The 19,448-nt window shown below is 39.7% G+C and overlaps 1 protein-coding gene across 2 annotated transcripts in view; it reads left to right on the top strand.

The window, feature by feature from the left end:
* Positions 1-19,448, top strand: part of UXS1 (UDP-glucuronate decarboxylase 1) — an 86,936-nt gene that overhangs the window by 22,529 nt on the left and 44,959 nt on the right. For both annotated transcript variants that reach the window (XM_089681272.1, XM_089681271.1), the window contains exon 9: positions 3,122-3,243. In XM_089681272.1, the coding sequence (XP_089537398.1) occupies positions 3,122-3,243 (122 nt within the window). The remainder of the gene's footprint in view (positions 1-3,121; positions 3,244-19,448) is intronic.

Genomic DNA, 19,448 nt, shown 5'->3' with positions numbered 1-19,448 from the left:
TGGTAAAAATATTTTTAGTAACATACAGTATACACTGGCTTTTTTTCTCCCAGTTTCAAAACAAGCCTGTGCCATGCTGTTTAGTCTTTATTACAAAAATGAAATTATTTGTTATAACTTTTTTGTGCACTTTAACCCCTTCGCACCTAAGGGCAACACGAATCTTAACGCCTAAGCACAATTTTGCAATTTTGAAGTGTGTTAGCAAAACTGTACATATCACAACTACTTTGTGCATCCAGGTGGACTATACCTTGTTTTGTTTTTTGTTTTTTTGTTTTTTTTCAGGACAAATTGGGCTTTCATTTGGTGGTAAATGGATAGATATGTTCTGATCTTAAAATCAAAGGAAAACTGGCCCAAAATAGTAAAAAAAAAACAAAAAACATTTTTATAAATTTAGCTGTATATTTCTTGCGACTACCATAACCTACCACCAAAGAACATCCCAAAATAATTTCTCCTGCTCCTGACAATCGCAGCGATACCATATGTTTTTTTTTTGTTTTTTTTTTAATTTTCTTCTCTCTGAAAGCACAGAGAGATCCATTCAGAGAGAGAAGATACAGGGGTAGGCCTCACAGGGACTGATCCTTGTGATAGCCAACTAGAGGCTATCACAGCGATCAAGTGACCTAGAATTAGAAGTTCCGGATCCCAATCGTTGGAACGGGACCCAGGGCTTTCAGTGAGACCCCGGTCTCTGTGCAGGGAGAGTGCTACACAAATTAGCGGCCCTATGGAAAACAGTCCAGTCCAGTGGGGCAAATTGCGTGAAGGGGTTAGCATCAGTTAACGTAGTCTGCGTGAAGGGGTTAACATCAATCGGTAGTCACATTGGTATTGTTTTATTTATGTTTCCCAATTATGTTGTGCAAATGTGCTTTGTAAATTCCGATTAATTACATTTAAAATCACACATAGTTTCCCTATTTACAGGGCAGCAGGAGAATGTTTGTGACTGCTGTGCACATAAGCCCCTATGAGTCTGAACAGTGCAAGCACCAGCACTCCCCTTTCTCTCATTTACAGACCATGTACAGGGTGTTACTGAGTTGTCAGATGTTTTCCTTTCCCTCACCTAAAATAGTGCCCACCTAGCTGCCAGACAGCTTGACAAGTAGACAATGGATGAACAAATAATGAAGCCAAAAAAGGTACATGATTAACTTAGGGATGATTTTTTTTTTTTCAGAAAGAGCTTGTCCAGCCACATCATATTTTAAAAAAGGCTACAGGTCACGTTTAAATTTCCAAATCTTCTCTGACAAATATGTAAGATTCCTAAATCTTTGTTATTCAGGTCGCTGACCTCTTTTTAACCACTCGCCCTCCTGAGGATTTACCCCCCTTAATGACCAGGCCTCTTTTTGCTACTCGGCGCTGCACTAATTCAACTGATAATTGCGCGGTCATGCAATGCTGCACCCAAATGAAATTTACGTCCTTTTTTTCACACAAATAGAGCTTTCTTTCGGTGGTATTTGATCACCTGTGCGCTTTTTATTTTTCATGCTATAAACAAAAAAAGACCAAAAATTGTGAAGAAAAACAATATTTTTTACTTTCAGCTATAAAAAATATATAGTAAACTCAAAGTTGGTTATAAATTAGGCCAAAATGTATTCTGCTACATGTTTTTGGTAAAAAAAATCCCAATAAGTGTATATTGATTGCGTTGTGTGAAAGTTATAGCATCTACAAACTATGGTATAGATACTGCAATTTACGAAATTTTTTTGCTATACAGCTCTGCATTAGTTTTAACGGCCAATTGCGCGGTCATGCAATACAGTACATAAATTAAATTTACATCCTTTTTTTCCCACAAATTGAGCTTTCTTTTGGTGACATTTGATCGCCTGTGTGTTTTTTATTTTTTGCGCTATAAAAAAAAAAGGCTGACAATTTTGAGGAAAAAAAACCAATATTGTGGACTTTTTTGCTATAAAACATGTCCAGTAAAAAAATGCAAAAATCAAAGTTAGTCATAAATTTCTGCCAAAATGTATTCTGCGACATGTCTTTACACAAATTGGGTTTTTTTTTTTGTTTTTTTTAGCAAATTAATTGGTTTACGTGAAAGTTATAGTGTTTACAAATGGCGGGAAAGGTACTGGGATTTTAAATTTTTTTTCTTTTTTTATACGAATATGGCGGTGATCAGCGACTTATGGCGGGACCGCGGCGGACATTCTGACACTGGGGGGGAACTGACTTGGGGTCACTGACATCCCCAGTGACACCAATACAGTGATCAGTGCAAAAAAAAAAACCACTGACACTGTACTAATGGCACTGGGGAGGAAGGGGTTAACTTTATTTACTGAAAGGGTTAACTGAGGGGAGTGTTTTACTAGGGGGCGGGGGTGTGGACTGCACGGGAACATGCTGATCAGGAGAGATAAACTCTTCTCTCCGGATTAGCATGTCAGGAGCTGACAGGGGACTGACAGAAAGCACAGCTGCAGTGTAAACACTGCAGCCGTCCTCTGTCAGTGATTGCCGCTAATCGCCAAGACACGGTAGGTAATGACCGGCCGTGACCCGGCGACTGACACCCGCGGCCATGATCGGCGGGACAGGTATGGCTGGCACGCGCCTTGTGCATGCCCCCTACCTGTTTTGCAAACACACGTTTTAAAATGTGGTTTTGCCCAGCCGTGCCGACCTGCCACAGTATTTCTACAGTGGCTGGTCGGCAAGAAGTTAATATGATAGAAGGCAGAAAGATTAAAATGAAAAGCATACCATGCCAGTTGTGTATACTCTGGCAGTATGACATCTGCAGCCTTGTTATAAATCTCTTATTAGGCCACTTTTACATAGCACTGCTGATTGGGCATCTGCTAAGCAGTCACAATTGTACAAGTTCTGGCCTGAACAGTCTGCTGAAAAATATGTAGTATGATTGACTGTTAGCTATAAGTACTTTCTAATGGTTGTTTGTGGATTCCTGTATATTCATTATATTATATAGTTCTTTTGCTTATGTAGAAAGGGGCCATTCCAGTCTTTACAATGCTTCATGATATGCCGTAACACAAGCTTGGCAACATCATCTTATGATAGCATAAATATTTAGGCATATCTGCATACTGGCTTTTTTTTATCTTTACAGATCCTGAAGTACATCCACAAAATGAAGACTACTGGGGACATGTCAACCCCATTGGTCCGCGTGCCTGTTATGATGAAGGGAAGAGAGTGGCAGAAACAATGTGCTACGCTTACATGAAACAGGTTAGATGTATGTTGGTGTAAAACCTAAAAGTGGCACTAAAAAGTGAAGATTTATTGTGTTCTAGGAAACCTTAAAGGATAAGTTCACCTTTGAAAACCCTGCCCTGCCCCTCCCCTTTCCCATGGAAGCCTTCAGTCTACATGTGATCTTACTCACTTGATTGGGAGCTACTGATTGGTTCCCATTATTAATAAGGGGACCAGAGCTGTCTGTCTGAGCATATATGAACCTTCTTTCAGCATGATTCATTGTAAAAGGGAATTGTTAACCCCTTAGTGACTAATGGTAAAACAAATGTTAATGCCCAAACACAATTTTGCAACTGTGACGTGTGTTAGTAAAACTGTATATATCATCGCAACTACTTTGTGTATCCAGGTGGATTATACCTTGGTTTTTTTTCAGAACAAAGTGGGCTTTCTTTTAGTGGTAAATGGTAATTGACTATCTCATGATTTTTTTTTTTTTTTGGTTTGTTTTTATTATCAAAGGAAAACTGGCCCAAAATAGTATAAAAAAAAATATATTTTTTTTAAATTTAGCTGTACATTTCTTGCTACTACCATAACCTACCACTAAATAACTCAAAATACATTCTCCTGCTCTTGACGATTGCCGTGACACCACATTGCGTTTTTGCTGTTTATACCTGTAGTACAGCCCTGAAACTATAATGCGCATTTTGCTTTTTTTATCCTACCTAAAACATTCTGACACTGATACTAAAAAAATTTTGTATTTTTTAAACCTACCCAAAAAATACTGACCATGACCTGGGCTTGACCTTTGACCCTTACATGACCCAAACACTAACCCTGCACTGACCTAGATCAAAGCTTGATGTAGGTATTTTTATTTAATTTTATTATTTATTTGTTTTCATTTAAATGTTATTTTTTTAACACGCATTTGTTTACACATCTCCATGCAAGGAGAGAGAGATGCAATGTATCTCTCTCTCCATTCAGAGAGAAAGTAAAAACAGTGGTGGTTGCACAGTGACTGATCACTGTGATGGCCAATCAGTGGCTATCACCGCGAATAGGTGACACCAGAATCAGGAGTCCTGGGTTCTAATCATTACTGTGGGACCCAGTGCTCCTGGTGGGAGCCCGGTCTCTGTGCTTGGAGCGTGCCGTGCGGTGGTGCTCCCAGCACAAAGACTGGCATCTCTGCGGCCGCACATAAAGTCCAGTGATGCCACACACATGCGTACTGTCAGCGGGACAGGGTTACAGACCAAGAATAATAGCAGATACAGCAAGTAAAATTAGTATTGAACATGTCACCATTTTTCTAGGTAAATATATTTCTAAGGGTGATATTGACATGAAATTTTCACCACATGTCGGTAACAACCCATGCAATCCATACATACAAAGAAACCACAACAAATAAGTTCAGAAATAAGTTATGTGTAATAGAATTGAATGACACAGGGAAAAAGTATTGAACACACAAACTGAAATTTAATACTTTGTACAAAATCTTTTGTTGGTAATGACAGCTTAAAGACACCTCCCTGTGTCTCCCTTCCTGTGAAACTAGTCACATGCGTTGCTCAGGTGTAGTTTTTGGCCCATTCTTCCATACAGCCTTCAAATCTTGAAGGTTCCGTGGGCCTCTTCTATGAACTCTGATCTTTAGTTCTTTTCATAGATTTTCTATTGGAATCAAGTCAGGTGATTGGCTGGGCCATTTTAGCAGCTTTATTTTCTTTCTTTAAAACCAATTGAGAGTTTTCTTGGCTTTATTTTTGGGATCATTATCTTGCTGACACCTCCACCCTCGTTTAATTCATCATCCTGGTAAATGGCAGAATATTTTTATAAAGAATGTCTGTTATATTTTTCCATTCATCCTTCCTTCAATGACATGAAGTTTGCCAGTACCGTATGCTGAAAAACAGCCCCACACCATGATGTTCCCACCTCCAATCTTCACTGTTGGTATGGTGTTTTTGGGGTGATGTGCAGTGCCATTTGACCTCCAAACATAGTGTGTATTATGGCATCCAAAGAGTTACATTTTGATCTCATCTGACCAGACTATCTTCTCCCAGTATTTCACAGGCTTGTCTAAATGTTGTGCAACAGACTTTGAACGAACGTCAACATGCTTTTTCTGGGTGTTTCTGAAGCTTTTCACAAGTGGTCATTGGCTCTTGGACAACTCTTCTGTTTTCTTTTCACTCCTCTGTCAGAAATCTTGCGAGAAGCACCTGGCCGTGGCCGATTTATGGTGAAATGTTCTTTCCACTTCTGGATTATGGTCCCAACAGTGCTCACTGGAACATTGAGAAACTTAGAAATCCTTCTGTAACCAATGCCCTCAGTATATTTTGCAATAATAAGGTTGCAAAGGTCTTGGTTGACCTCTTTGCTTTTACCCATCATGAGATATTTCTTTGCACCTCCCTTTCTTCATGTGTTCAGTACTTTTGTCCTCTGTCATGAGCGATGCATGTGACTAGTTTCTCCATACAGGTGTCTTGAATCTGTCATTACCAACAAAAGATTTTGTACAAAATATTAAATAAATTTCAGTTGGCGTGTTCAATACTTTTTCCCAGTGTCATTCCATTTTATTACACAACTTATTCTGAACTTATTTGTTATGTTTTCTTTTGTATGTATGGGTTGTTACCGACCTGGTGAGAATTTCATGTCAATAGCACCCTTAGAAATATATTTACCTAGAAAAATGGTGATGTGTTCAATACTTATTTTACCTGCTGTATTGATAGTAGTAATGAAATTTCTATTACTAGCATAATGTGTACTGTTGTGCAGCCCAAGAAGGACACCTCTCAGTCTTCCTAGCTTATTCTGTAATTGTAGTTTCTATGCAGGAAGAATTTTTTACATTGCCAGCTCCAAAATTTTATTCAACATGCTACAAAGAAATTAAATTACAACTTTTCTAAGTTAAGTAGAAACTTTAAAATCACATATGCCAGTTAAATGATTGGACTACACAACATTTTCCATATCTAGCAGTCAACACCGTTAGGATTTAATTTATTTTCAGATACCAGTATGCCATTTGTGGTTACTGCTTAGTATAGCCGTAAAAAACATTAGAAAAGGATCACGATGGGGGTAAAAAACTAATTGCAGTGTTGTCACCCTTACTGCTGCTGCTTAGATACCAGAACAGAAGTACCCCCTTTACATTTGCATTGTGTGTATATATCTCTTATTCATGCCTGTAGAACCTTTTAAATGAGCACTTCCTGTGATAGGCTCATTGTGGCGTTTTCACCTTTGCTGCTGCTTAATGCTGTCACGATTGACAGCCTATTGGTGAATAGCTATGGTTAGCTTTGCTGTAGCTCTTTAGATTGACAGTACATTTCTCTAGTTGCAGAGGCTTAGGAAAATGATGTTAAAGTGATACTAAATTCATTACACTGAACTAACAATGTAAGTCTCCCACAGTACATAATACATGGTAATGCATTTATTTTAGTAAACTGAAACTGCTAAATACCTTCTTCTTTTTTTTTTTTTTTTTTTTTTTTTTTTTTTTTCTCAGCAGCTGTATACAATGGTCATGTGTTTTCTGTGTCCGACTGAGTGCTGTTTTCATTCTTCTCCCTGCAGAGGCTGCATGACCCTATGTTGAGCACTCTCCACTAAAGCCTGTGTCCACATGCTTTTATGGGAGGCGGTGCCTCCATCAATTAAGATATGAAATCCCATCCACTGTGTACTTTTTATGTTACTGGGCATGAAGGAGGAGGGAGGGACTGGGCTGTCATTTAGAATCTGTATACATGCCCTAATGCGTGATGTCAGTCATGTGACCTGAATAGCTCTGATCATAGAGGATATTATCTCTAGCAATCCACACAAAACAGAGCATGTGTAGATTTCCCACAATTGGCAGATGGATTGGGGACAGTATAAGAAGGGGAGCATCAGAGAACAGCAGGATCAACAAGCCTGTGTACATGCTGTGGAGAATTAACACCTTAGGTTCCACAGGGAGTATAACAAGGATAGTTTACTGCATATGCAGACTGATATTTAGTATTGTGAGTTTAGTAACACTTTAAAGCCTTGCTCAGTCCCTCCCACCTCCATCCAGCATAGTCTTTTGGGTTCCAGGAAAAAAATTAGTATCCCAGCTGCATTTACCTTATTCTCCACTACAGGGGACATTTCCTCTTCAGCAAAGTTTTGTGTGTGTGTGTGTGTGTGTAAGTAAATATTTTAAGATAAATCCAGCCAAAAGCTTCTATAGAGAAACCTAGAAATGGGAAAGTAGAAGCAAGAGTAGGAAAGAAGATGACAATCCGTGACAGATGACACTTAGCTTTGGCCAAGGAAGGGGAGTCTGAGTAAAAGGTTGTGCCTAGAAAAACCCTACATATTTCACAACTGCTACTGACTGCTCTTCAGCTGATCTTCTGACACACTTTGTGGTCTTTACTTTGTGTAAAAATGTAGCAAAGTTTTTTGTTTTTTTGATTTTTTTTCTATAATTGCTTTTTTTGAGGTTTGATTATGATTGTCCACAGTATTTTTGTACTTTGACAGTTTAGTAAATACGAGAATATATAATGCAAAGAGGTGGTTTTTTTTTTTTGGTTTTTTTCTTTCTATTGGGACCTTTTTTTGTTTTGTTTTTTTCTTAAAGAAAAATCAGCCACTCTGAACTCTGATTGTCCCATTCAACAAAAATCAATCTCTGCTTTTGCTTGTGACCAGCAATAGGAGTGTGAAGCATCAACGATGTTTCTTGCCAAATTTTCAGGAAAAAATACATTTAGTTACATTTTAGTGCACACAAACTTAATAGAAAACCCTTTTTATTTGCTAAAATATAAAAAATTATGTTGCGCTAAGTAAATACATGTCAAAATTTTAAATTTCACATGCATGTGAAATGGTGACAAACTATGGTACCTAGAATTGTTCATATACAGTGCTTTCTAAGCCTTTACAGCTTAGAAGTTGAGAGTTAAAATGTGAGCTCTGGCACTAGAATTATTGCTCTTACTCTGATGTTTGTGGTGATACCTTACATATCTGGTGCACTGACTGTTTACATATGTGTGTGGGAACGAAGTGCTCATTCGAATTGGGGAGGTGATTTTAAAATGTATTTACCTTGTATTGTATTTTAATTAATTTTTTTAACACTTTTTAAAAATAAATGTTTTTCATTCAACTTTACTGCTATCACAAGAGATGAACCAACATCCTTTGTGATAGCTTGGGCAGTGACAGGTACTCTTTATTGACCCTGATACCTCCTCTGCCCTCCAAGGAAACCGATCAAACAGAGACCGGAAGTGACAAAATCCTCATTACATTCAGCTTTTTTGATCACCGATGAGAGGATGTTCCTCACTCTCTGTTGTGGGCAGCTGACCCCAACTGCTTGTAGCAGTCCCAGGCTCCCTGGTGGACTGTTGGAGCCCAGGATAAGCAGCGCTGATCAGGCACCTGTTCAGCCACCCCGATCACTTGTACAAGAAAGCTGATCTAGAATACGACACTCGGAGTGGGTATAACCATTTTTCATCATGGATATTTATACGTATATTGGACAGGAAGCAGTTAAAGGTGTTTTTAGGCTTGGTTTACACATGTGGCAACCTTTGTCACGTCTGTGAAAATCAATCTAAGATGCATCATTTTTTTAGAGGCATTTGATAGGCTACTTGGAGACCGTTTCTATTTTAACTCTAAATAACTTGGGCAACCATGTACAGCATGTTTGGTGGTGCTGCCTGGCAAGCTCAACAGGTTCAAAAGCAAAAATTATACCCCTGCTCTAACAGTCCCCCCAATCTCCCCATCCATGCTCTTGGAGTCTGGATGTAGGAAAATGGACTGTCCCTAATAGTGGGACTAGGTGCCCTGCAAGAGGATTGAGCTGAGAGTGGGAGGCTTGGACACCCCCCCCCCTTGCAAGGTACCCTCCTAATGTTGAAAGGCGTATGGCTTGATCTGAATCACGAGGGGAGGGGGGCTTGTGGCTGGCCATGTTTACTGCCTTCCCTTTTCTAGCCACCCAGGTTGCATGCCTGGATAAGGGCCTACCTGGAATTTTAAGGGAACTCAGAGCTGTTCACTGCCTATGGACCAAACCACTTTTGTCATTACTTGGCATAAAACTGCATCACCAAAGCATGTTGTTTAAAGGATTTGTCTATTTTCATAGTGGCCCTTTTAAACTGAATGTAGAGACACTCTCCCTTCTGAGTCACATCCAATAGTCCTGAATGAGGTTTGTGGACATTTCTTTGGGTTCGATCTGCCCAAAAATCGAACCTGACCCAATTTGCTCATCCATAGTAGGAACTGTGCACATGATGACTTCAAAAAATGCACTGTTTTTCTTCAGATCATTAATTTCAAAATTGAAAAATCTTTGTCAGTGATCCTGTACATGAACTGTATTTTACACTGTACACATGTAATGTTTGCACAAATCTTTACATGTGTACAGCGCAAATGTACTATGTACATCTGTACTGCATCTTAGCAACAGAAGAATGCTAAGTGGTAGAAGTGACCTGCAACCAAGCAACAGAAGGATGCTTTACAACAAAAGCTGAGTCCTAGCAGTAGAACACTAGACAGCTTCTTCTATCAGCAGTGTGTAATCATATTTTCAGGCCTTAGCAGTAGTGTCAGCTAATAGTCCTTTCATGCTGTACCACTGTTCTGCAAATGTTGCTCACACATTACATGCATACAGAGATCCTGCTGTGTGCATAAATCCTTCTTGTATTATCTCTTTTTTTTTCTTTTCTTTTTTTCTTCTTATACTCCTTCTTTTTTCCAGATTTGTTCCTTTTGGGTTTCCATTTGATAAACTTTTCTTTTTTTTTTTTTTTTCCATTAACCAGAGCATTTGCTGCAAAGTGTTGAGTGAATGCTAAGTAATAAGAGGTGACAAGTGATTAGAATTTAATGCTGTCTCTGGGATAAGCAGAATGACATCAGTATTCATTAAATCATTTGACTGTAACAGGTGCCCAGACCATTTTAGCAAATAAGTAATTCAAGCTTACCGAATTCTGGGATATAGGTTGACATTTCAACATTCACGTATTCTGTTTCCAGAGAGAAACGCCATCAGAGTTTCCTTGTTTACATTGTTTTATTTCATGTTGTTGTGAAATATTTTGCTGATTAACTAGTGTAGTTGACATAAACTGTATAAAGACATCTTAGAATTCATGTTCTCTTATTCATACAGTAGAGGACACATGGACAGTGGGTCATATGTTGCTTCCTTCAGGTTAAACTGGGCATCCTTTTTTTTCTTCAAAAGATTTGCTTCCTAAAAAACATGGTGCACTTCATAGTCTGGTATGCTGTAAGGCGTTTGTCAACCATCTGAATGTAGTTTTGGTGCTCTGTAGTTCCCAAAAAAATTATTGCAGCATACTTGAAAGGCTTCCAGGCAATTTTCTCTAGCGCCACAAATTTTTTATTTTTTTTTAAATGTTACAGTGAGCCTGCCTCAAGTCTGTCCTCATTAACATACAATGCAAGAAGCCCAGACCTTTAACACTGTTAGGACAGACAGTGTTCAAATCTAGTTATAATTGATAATGATGATCTGCCTGCATAGTACAGGCAGGGTTATTTATGGCAAACACAGCTGCCTTGCTTTCTCATGAACAAAGAGAGCTAACTATGTTTTTTTTTTCTTGCTGGAGTGTCCAGAATGGAGCATATAAAAAAGTAAGCAGTAATTTTTAAATACGTTTTTATGTGATGCTATGTGAATGGGGAAATGTAGCAAACCTAAAACTGGCGTTTTCCCAATTTTGGCTTGCATTAGTTGAAATACTTTATGGTTGCCTTCTTGGTTGCCAGTACATCTGGTAGGCGTGTTTCTGAGTTGGTGTCTCTATCTTGTAAAGCACCTCTTTTTGTTTTACACAAAAAGTAAGGTGGTTTTGAAACTGAAACCTTCCTTTTTACATAAGGTGGTCTCTTCTTTCTATCTCAATGAGGACATCCTTCTCCCGTCCCTTTGTCCTGCCCCAAAACTTGAATAGGAAATTACCTTACATTGTCTGAATGTGGTTCAGATTGTCAACATCTGCTAGGACTTGTGACCTACTTTTTCAGTATGGAGACATCTTTTTATGTCCTTTTCCATCTTTATAATCCATTACCTTGTTATGCAGGACTTTTGACAGTTCTTTTCTGATCCCCATGGCTCAGTTCTAGCCTAGTCAGTGCTTCCACGTAAGAGCTAACATACTCATTGACTATTTATACACTGACACTAATTGCAATTTAAAAAGCCACAGATGTGGGACAATAACCTCTAATTGGCATTTTAACCTGTGTGTGTCACCTTGTGTGTCTGTACCAAGGCCAAACATTCCAGGGTATGTAAACTTTTGATCATGGCCATTTGGGTGATTTCTGTTATCCTTTATGATTTAAAAAGGAGCCAAACAACTATTTGATAATAAATGGCTTCATATGATCATCATTCTTCAATAAAAGCATTTTTGGCATGATCAGTCATATTTTCAATATCAATACCAAAGTTTCAGAATTTCTGCCAGAGTATGGAAACTTTTGAGCACAACTGTATATAGTATCCAAAAGTGTGTGTGTATCGCATGGTATAGCATTTGTTAGATGGTTAGACCATTGCATATATCCACTAGTAATATTTGTGTATACATTATGCTATGATGTCCTCTACTACTTTGGAATATCTCTGGCCAATATGTTTTCATCATTTCAGTTATACATAACATATGACTGACCCTGCTTCATGTAATGATTTTGACATTTCCTCTTTTGGCAAGTAGTAGGGAACAGGTGGTGTTTGGGACAAAGATATGCTTGAAGTATTTAATTACACTCTTCATTTTGTTAATGTTTTATTTATGTAAGGGCACCAGGTGTGAGCTTAATTTGTGGCTCTAGGACTTGATGACTTTAAAGTGTCCTTATCCTGGAACTGAATTGTTTTACATGTGAATTCAAATAAATCACCAGTGTACATAACATTCAAGTTACTTAATATAAAGTTATTTTTAATATGAACAGGTATGTATAGAACAGTACTCATACCTGTGGGAAACAAAATGTAGATGGCATGATATTCTGATTGTGGTTATTTATTACCCAGTTAAAGCTGAATTCCAGGAATTTAGTAACTTTTTAAAAAATGAAGGCATGAGTTAAGTCCAACAAGGTGCCTTCTATCTCCTGGGCATTTCTCTATTATTTATATCTGACAGGTTTATTGTGCTCCAGCAGCATAGCTTTGCTGAACTCAACTGGTCTCAGCCTTTTCAATTGTAGAGTTAGTGCAGCTACTATGCCAGCACCTCTCCTCCTCCTGCTCAGTCATAGAAGCCTTTGTAGTGTATAAACTCATTCACAAAATACAAAGTCTTCTGTGAATGGGCAGCAGAGGGTAGGGATGGGTATAATTGCTCTCTGTGCTTCTCTCCTCTCTCACAGACTCAAGTGTGTAGTGTATCCTCAGGCAGAGCCATAAACCTGTCGGATATAAATAACAGAGAAACGAATGTGGCAGGCATCTATTAGGACTTAAAGTATAAGTAAACCCTCACCTTGTAGTACAACCCATTCAGTTAGAAATGAAAGGCAAAACATTTGTGTATAGATGTGAAAACCGTATTAATACCTTTATTTACCCCCTATTTTATAAGTGATCACATACTCTCTGCCCTCAGCTGCGTAAGAGCTAGAGAAGCAGAAGTACACCGATCTTTCCAGTTAATGGCTGTGCAAGGGGAAGGGGTGTCAGGACATGTCTGACCATTGGAGGATAGTACACAGAGTTCCCGGCACAGCTTCAGAACTGACAACAGTGTGTTCTCCTGCTTAGTGTGGTCAGTCTGAACCTGTGCACAAAAACCTTTGACTTTATTGATAGGAGAGAGTTTTAAAATCTTACACTACATAAATTGTAATTCCACCTATGTAGTGTATTTTATTTACTGTAAGAGTTGTCGTTTGCAATATGTTGGCTGTACAATACGTCCCTTAAGAATACTTATTGGATATCATTTTGTGATTTCAAGTAATTTGCAAGCAAAACAGATTTCTAGTGTATCTAGGCACTTTAGAGATTTTCATGCTGGACATACTACTTCTTTTAGATTCTGTGGCATTGATAAAGTTACTGCCCCTCCTCGAGGTGGGAACAAGCATCGTATATTACAGAAAGAGGCACGATGGATACATAGGTTACAAACTAGATCACCTCATGGTTAAACCTCAGATGGGATTTAGATATGCATCTAGGTTGATATTTATTACCTAGAGTATCATCTCCTCCTTTTGCCACATTTTCATTTTTTATGAAAATTTCTGTTGTCTTTCGAGTGATACATTTTACAATCATGGTTGTTGATTCTATATAGTTTTGGTTTTATTATAATGTTTTCATATTGTGTTAGATTTGCAGTTTGTTTTTTATTGAATACGTGCATTGAGTAGTGGTGATCACTCATCCTTTTGCATTAGATGCAACAGCTGATAGCTATCCCTTATAATTGGCTCCTAAGGTTGTGAGGGACCACTATATAATGGTGTGCTGCACTACAAGTGACAAACTGAGTAAGGTCTTGTTTGACTGTAATGCTTTAAGTGTTGCTTACATTCTGGAACTATTTTTACTCCGCATCTGAATAACATTTCTACAACTCCTCTTCACCTTGTTGCCGATCCTACATGATTTGATTTTGTGGTCAGTTTTTAATAGGAAAGCAGAGGAACTGGCATGAATATCAAGGGTTTCACACAAAGGAAGCAATACAAACAGAAAAGAATACTCTTTCATATAAGAACATGGTACAGCAGGCACATATCAAGAATATGAAATGTTGGGTTTGCATACTTTTTAACTCATGATGTGCCTGCACTTGTTGCAAAGTTGCTGAATTTGTGAATTCAGCTTTAAAGCTAAACCTCTCCTCACAATGCTACTGTTTATCTTGATTATATAAAATATGGAAAAAAAGTGAGCGCACTCCAGTGAGCGACAAGTGCACAAAAAGGAACTACAAGCCCTTCCAACCAAAATAAAACAATATAAGTGCAGCGCTACAAACAATATTCAAATGACAAAAGGTGTAAACGATTGTCAGATGTAGGAATGTTGAAGATGATAAACAGTTCAGTGCAGGGGGAATCACAGGGCATATAGGTGTAATCCAATCCCAGGAATAGATAAATTGCCTGCTTACCAGAAGCGCAATTTGAATGCGCATGTACAGATTGCATGTAGCCGGAATCCCATGTAGGCGCTGCTTTCTAGTACCCAGATGGTCCGTCGGTGGTGGGACGATGCTGGCCTGGTCGGAACACACTGCACCTTGGATCCACACAGAGAGCCTAAAAATTGCTGGGGCTGAGGTATGGGAACTCAGTACCAGGTGCAAGGAGTAAAAATACTCATAGTGTAGTATGTTTTAAAATTATTTAGTCAAAACGTAAAGCCATATAAATTTACAAAAACGCATGCCTGCAGCCTGTAGCCAGTAAATGCAGCTTCAAAAAAGATGATCCTATACACTGACCAGTAAAAACCATGGGTGGGCCGCCGGATCTCCTGACCCGGCGGCGTAACGTCAAGGCGTGCAAAGGCTCCTCCTATAGCCCCAGCAATTTTTAGGCTCTCTGTGTGGATCCAAGGTGCAGTGTGTTCCGACCAGGCCAGCATCGTCCCACCACCGACGGACCATCTGGGTACTAGAAAGCAGCGCCTACATGGGATTCCGGCTACATGCAATCTGTACATGCGCATTCAAATTGCGCTTCTGGTAAGCAGGCAATTTATCTATTCCTGGGATTGGATTACACCTATATGCCCTGTGATTCCCCCTGCACTGAACTGTTTATCATCTTCAACATTCCTACATCTGACAATCGTTTACACCTTTTGTCATTTGAATATTGTTTGTAGCGCTGCACTTATATTGTTTTATTTATCTTGATTATGATTTTTTTTTTTTTAATTTGAAAACCATGATTTATCACTTATATGCTACATATTTTATATGAATCACCAGGGTGTTTGTTGTTTTGTTTTTTGTTTTTTTTTCTCCCTGCCACATTCTTAGAAGGGGGAAGGATTAGATCAGCTATCAGTGGTCAGATTTGTATTGTAATATTTGTCCCCATCATGGGAAATTTCCCTTACTTCATATCCCAGTGGTTAAAGGGTAACAGGGACAGGAAGTTTTGGGAGATCAGAGGCAGAAACTGTAAATTTTTTTTTTTTTTAGTTGAGTATGGAAAGGTTAAAACCTCCCCTTTTTTTTTTTTTTCTTTTTTCTTTAATTTTTATTTTGTGCGTTCATGCCATGGTGTCTCCCATTCAATTAATTTCTTCTCCTGATATAACTGGGGGAGGATATGAGGGGAAATTTCCCTAGTGGAATCACAGCAGTAAAAACATGGCAAAAAATCCCTAACCTTTTCATTACAAGGGTTTCACACTGCAATATGTGCATTAACCCTTTTTGTGTCGGGCCTGTATGGCCAGACCTACAGCACTGCTTCTAGCTGGCTGCATTCCGCATCTGCTATAAGCTCATGGACACTGCTGAACAAACCGATGGGTATCCCCCTTCCCCACATCTGCTGCCGCTTTACTGTGCTGTGTCACCCTCCTCTCTACCTGTCTGTGTTGTCAACTAATTTGACCCCCCCAACTGTCCTTTTTCACTGCTGCTTCACCCCCATTATTCTGATTCCCTCCTGCCCCCCACCTCCCTGATTGTTGGGTGCCCTCTCAATGCAGCTGCTAGCCAGCTCTCCCTCCCGCTGAAGATGCTGTCAGATCGTCAGGATTGAGAGCAGGGGGGTTGGTAAACATGTGTTTACCAGCCCCCTTCCTTTCTTGAAAGAATACAGTCAGCGATCACTACATATCGCTCCTGTATTCTTTCATCAACTTTCATCATCTTTCGACATAGTATACTGTATTTACTGTGTAGCAGTGTTTGTGAAGGAAACATATTAAATGTACTACAGTATGTTCCATTTTGTGAATGAATAAGATTCTATACAGACTCCTATCTAATTCATTTACAGTGTAACTTAGGCTGCAGAGAATAGACTGTCTTCAGTCCCTTTCTCTGTTTCAAAAGATTTAGACCCCTGATGTCGCTCCAAAGTCCCCCCCGCCCATTGTTTTTAATTAAAACTAAATATGTGCCTGTGCAAAAAAAATTGAGTTGTAAAAAAAAAACACAAGGTAGATTTAGCCATGCCTGTTTAAATCTTCCTTGCCTCTGAAGCCCTATCTATTGTTGGATCGTGCTCCTGTTGCTGACCGGTGATGAGGAAACTATGCGACGCCTCCTCACAGCCTGTTGTAACTCCATTTTACCAACAAATGCGCTGCAACCACTTGCATTGCACGAGGTTGCAGGGCGGATGGCATCGCTACAAGTTGGGTCAACTTGGCAAACAGACAATGCCAGATGCCTCAAAAAATGTAGCCATGCTCTTGAGCATTTATGGCGTAAGACTAAGACCCAGCAAAACTTCGAGCAATATAAAGCTGCCCTTCAAAAATACAATTCCTGTCTTTACATTGCCAAACAGATCTATTTTATCACTCTCATTAACACCTTCTTTTGCAATCCCTGTCAACTCTTTTCTACCTTTTTAACGCTCTACTTCGTCCTTCTTTACCTCCACTCACTAACTCACTCCCTGCCCAGGAAATCGCTAATCACTTCTAGAATAAGACTGATACAATTTGTGATGAAATCTCCACTGTACAGATATCTCCCTCACCCTACACTCCTTGTCCACCTGCACAATCTATACTTCCCTTGTTTAGCCCAGCTATTATAGAGGAGGTTGGTAAACTTTAAAGCCCACCTAACCACCTGTCCCCTTGTAAATACTACGGTCACCCTCTGGCTGTATCCTTCACTCTTTAACTCATATCTTCAATCTCTCCCTTTCTACTGGCATCTTCCCAATTCTCTAAAGCATACGCTAGTCACCCCCATACTTAAAAGGCCTCACCGAACCCCACCAATCTTGGCAGCCTAAAACCCGTCTCCTTACTCCCTTTTGCCTCCAAACGCCTTGAACAGCTAGTCTACAACCGGCTGAGCTGCCACCTTTATTGAGAATAACCTTCTCAATCCCCTTCAGTCTGGATTTTGCCCACAACACTCCACAAAAACTGCTCTCCTAAAACTCAAACGACTTACTAACCGCTAAAAACAATGGCCACTATTCTGTACTCTTACTATTGGACCTTTCCGCTGCCTCTGACACAGTTTACCAACCCTTCCTCCTCAAACTCTACTTTTAGTCTCCGTGACTGTACTCTCCATTGGTTCGAATCTTGCCTATCTCACCGCACCTTCAGTGTCATTTACAACTCTACCTCCTCCTCTTACTGTTGGAGTCCCCCAAGGTTCTGTCCTTGGACCTCTCCTATTCTTGATCTACACTTCTTCCTTGGGTCAGCTGATAGATTCCCATGGTTTCCAATACCATTTCTATGCTAATGAAACACATATCTATCTCTCTACTCCTCAGCTCACTCCCATCCGTATCATTACGTATTACTAACAGACATATCAGACTGGATGTCACTCCACTTCCTAAAACTCAATCTATCCAAAACTGAGCTCATAATATTTCCTCCCCCACGTGCCTCTTCCCCTGATTTCTTGGTCAGGATCAATAGCACCACTATCAACCCATCCCCGCATGGCAGGGTGCTAGGGGTAACCCTGGATTCTGAACTATCCTTTCAGGCCCACATCCAATCCCTGTCCAAATCATGCCGCTTCAACCTCCAACATCTCCAGAATATGCCCCTTTTTAACCAATGATACCACAAAGCTCCTAATTCACTCCCTGGTTATCTCTCACCTCGACTACTGCAACTTCCTCCTTATTGGTTTACCTTTACATAGGCTATCCCCCCTCCAGTCTATCTTGAATGCTGCTGCCAGGCTCATCCACCTTACCAACCATTCAGTGTCTGCTACCCCTCTCTGCCAATCCCTCCCAATGGCTTCCGCTCGCTCAACGAATAAAATACTAACAACTTACAAAGCCATCTGCCCCCAGCTACATCACCAACGTGGTCTCAAAAGATCAACCAAACCACTTCTATTTGATCCTCCCAAGACCTTTTACTGTTTAGTTCTCGTGTCACCACCTCCCATGCTCACCTCCAGGACTTCTCCCGAGCTTCTCCCATTCTATGGAACTCCCTACCCAAATATGTACAGCTATCTCCTAATCTATCCACCTTTAGACGATCCCTGAAAACCTTTTCTCTTTAAAGAAGCCTATCCTGCTTCTAACTAGTAAACTGCTATTTATTTTCTTCATCAGCTCATCCCCCACATCTATTACCTTTTTGTATCACTCAACCCTTCCTCCTAGATTGTAAGCTCTAATAAGCAGGGACCTCTGTTTCCTCTTGTAACAAATTGTATTGTAACTGTAATGACTACCTTAATTTTCTAAAGTGCTGCGCAAACTGCTGGCGCTATACAAATTCTGTATAATAATAATAATCTTCACAGGTATTCCTTTCATCTCCATGCAGGCAGTCCCATTGATGTAATTTGGGACACAGCGACTATACAGGAATGTACAGGTGTTCCATGCATTCTGGTGCAGGCATTCCCATCGATATCAATTGGGACGCAGTGGCTTCATCAACACAACCACTGCTCCAAACTTGACATCCATGTGGTTGTATGTTCCTGAACTCATACTGCCTGCGTTTGGGGCCATGCATCTATACCCGCATGAATGTCAGAACTGTCTTTGCAGCTGTTGCGTCTCAGTTGACATGAATAGGACTGCCTGCACAGGGATGCACAGAACACCTGTTTCCCCATGTACCTGTTACACAGCTCTTCATTGGTGTATGCTTTAGCACAGCCCATGGAACGAGGCCTTCGTAGGAATTTTTTAAAGCTATGTTGTGGTTTTGTGTGCAATTAACCACTTGCCCTCCAGTGGATTTACCCCCCTTCCTGACCAGGCCATTTTTTGCATTACAGTGCTGCGTTACTTTAACTGGCAATTCCGTGGTCATACAACACTGTACATTGAATTTACGTACTTTTTTTTTTTCCCCCACAACTTGTGCTTTCTTTCAGTAGTATTTGATCGCTTGTGTGTTTTTTTTTTTTTTGTTTTTTTTTGCTCTAGAAAAAAACACCCGACAA

This window comes from Staurois parvus, unplaced genomic scaffold (assembly GCF_062004578.1).
Source record: "Staurois parvus isolate SC_StPar_1 unplaced genomic scaffold, SC_StPar_1.0 ptg000262l, whole genome shotgun sequence".
In the NCBI taxonomy this organism is placed as follows: Eukaryota; Metazoa; Chordata; class Amphibia; order Anura; family Ranidae; genus Staurois; species Staurois parvus.
Note: the sequence above shows the minus strand (reverse complement) of the source record. Positions and strands in the feature narration are given on the sequence as shown.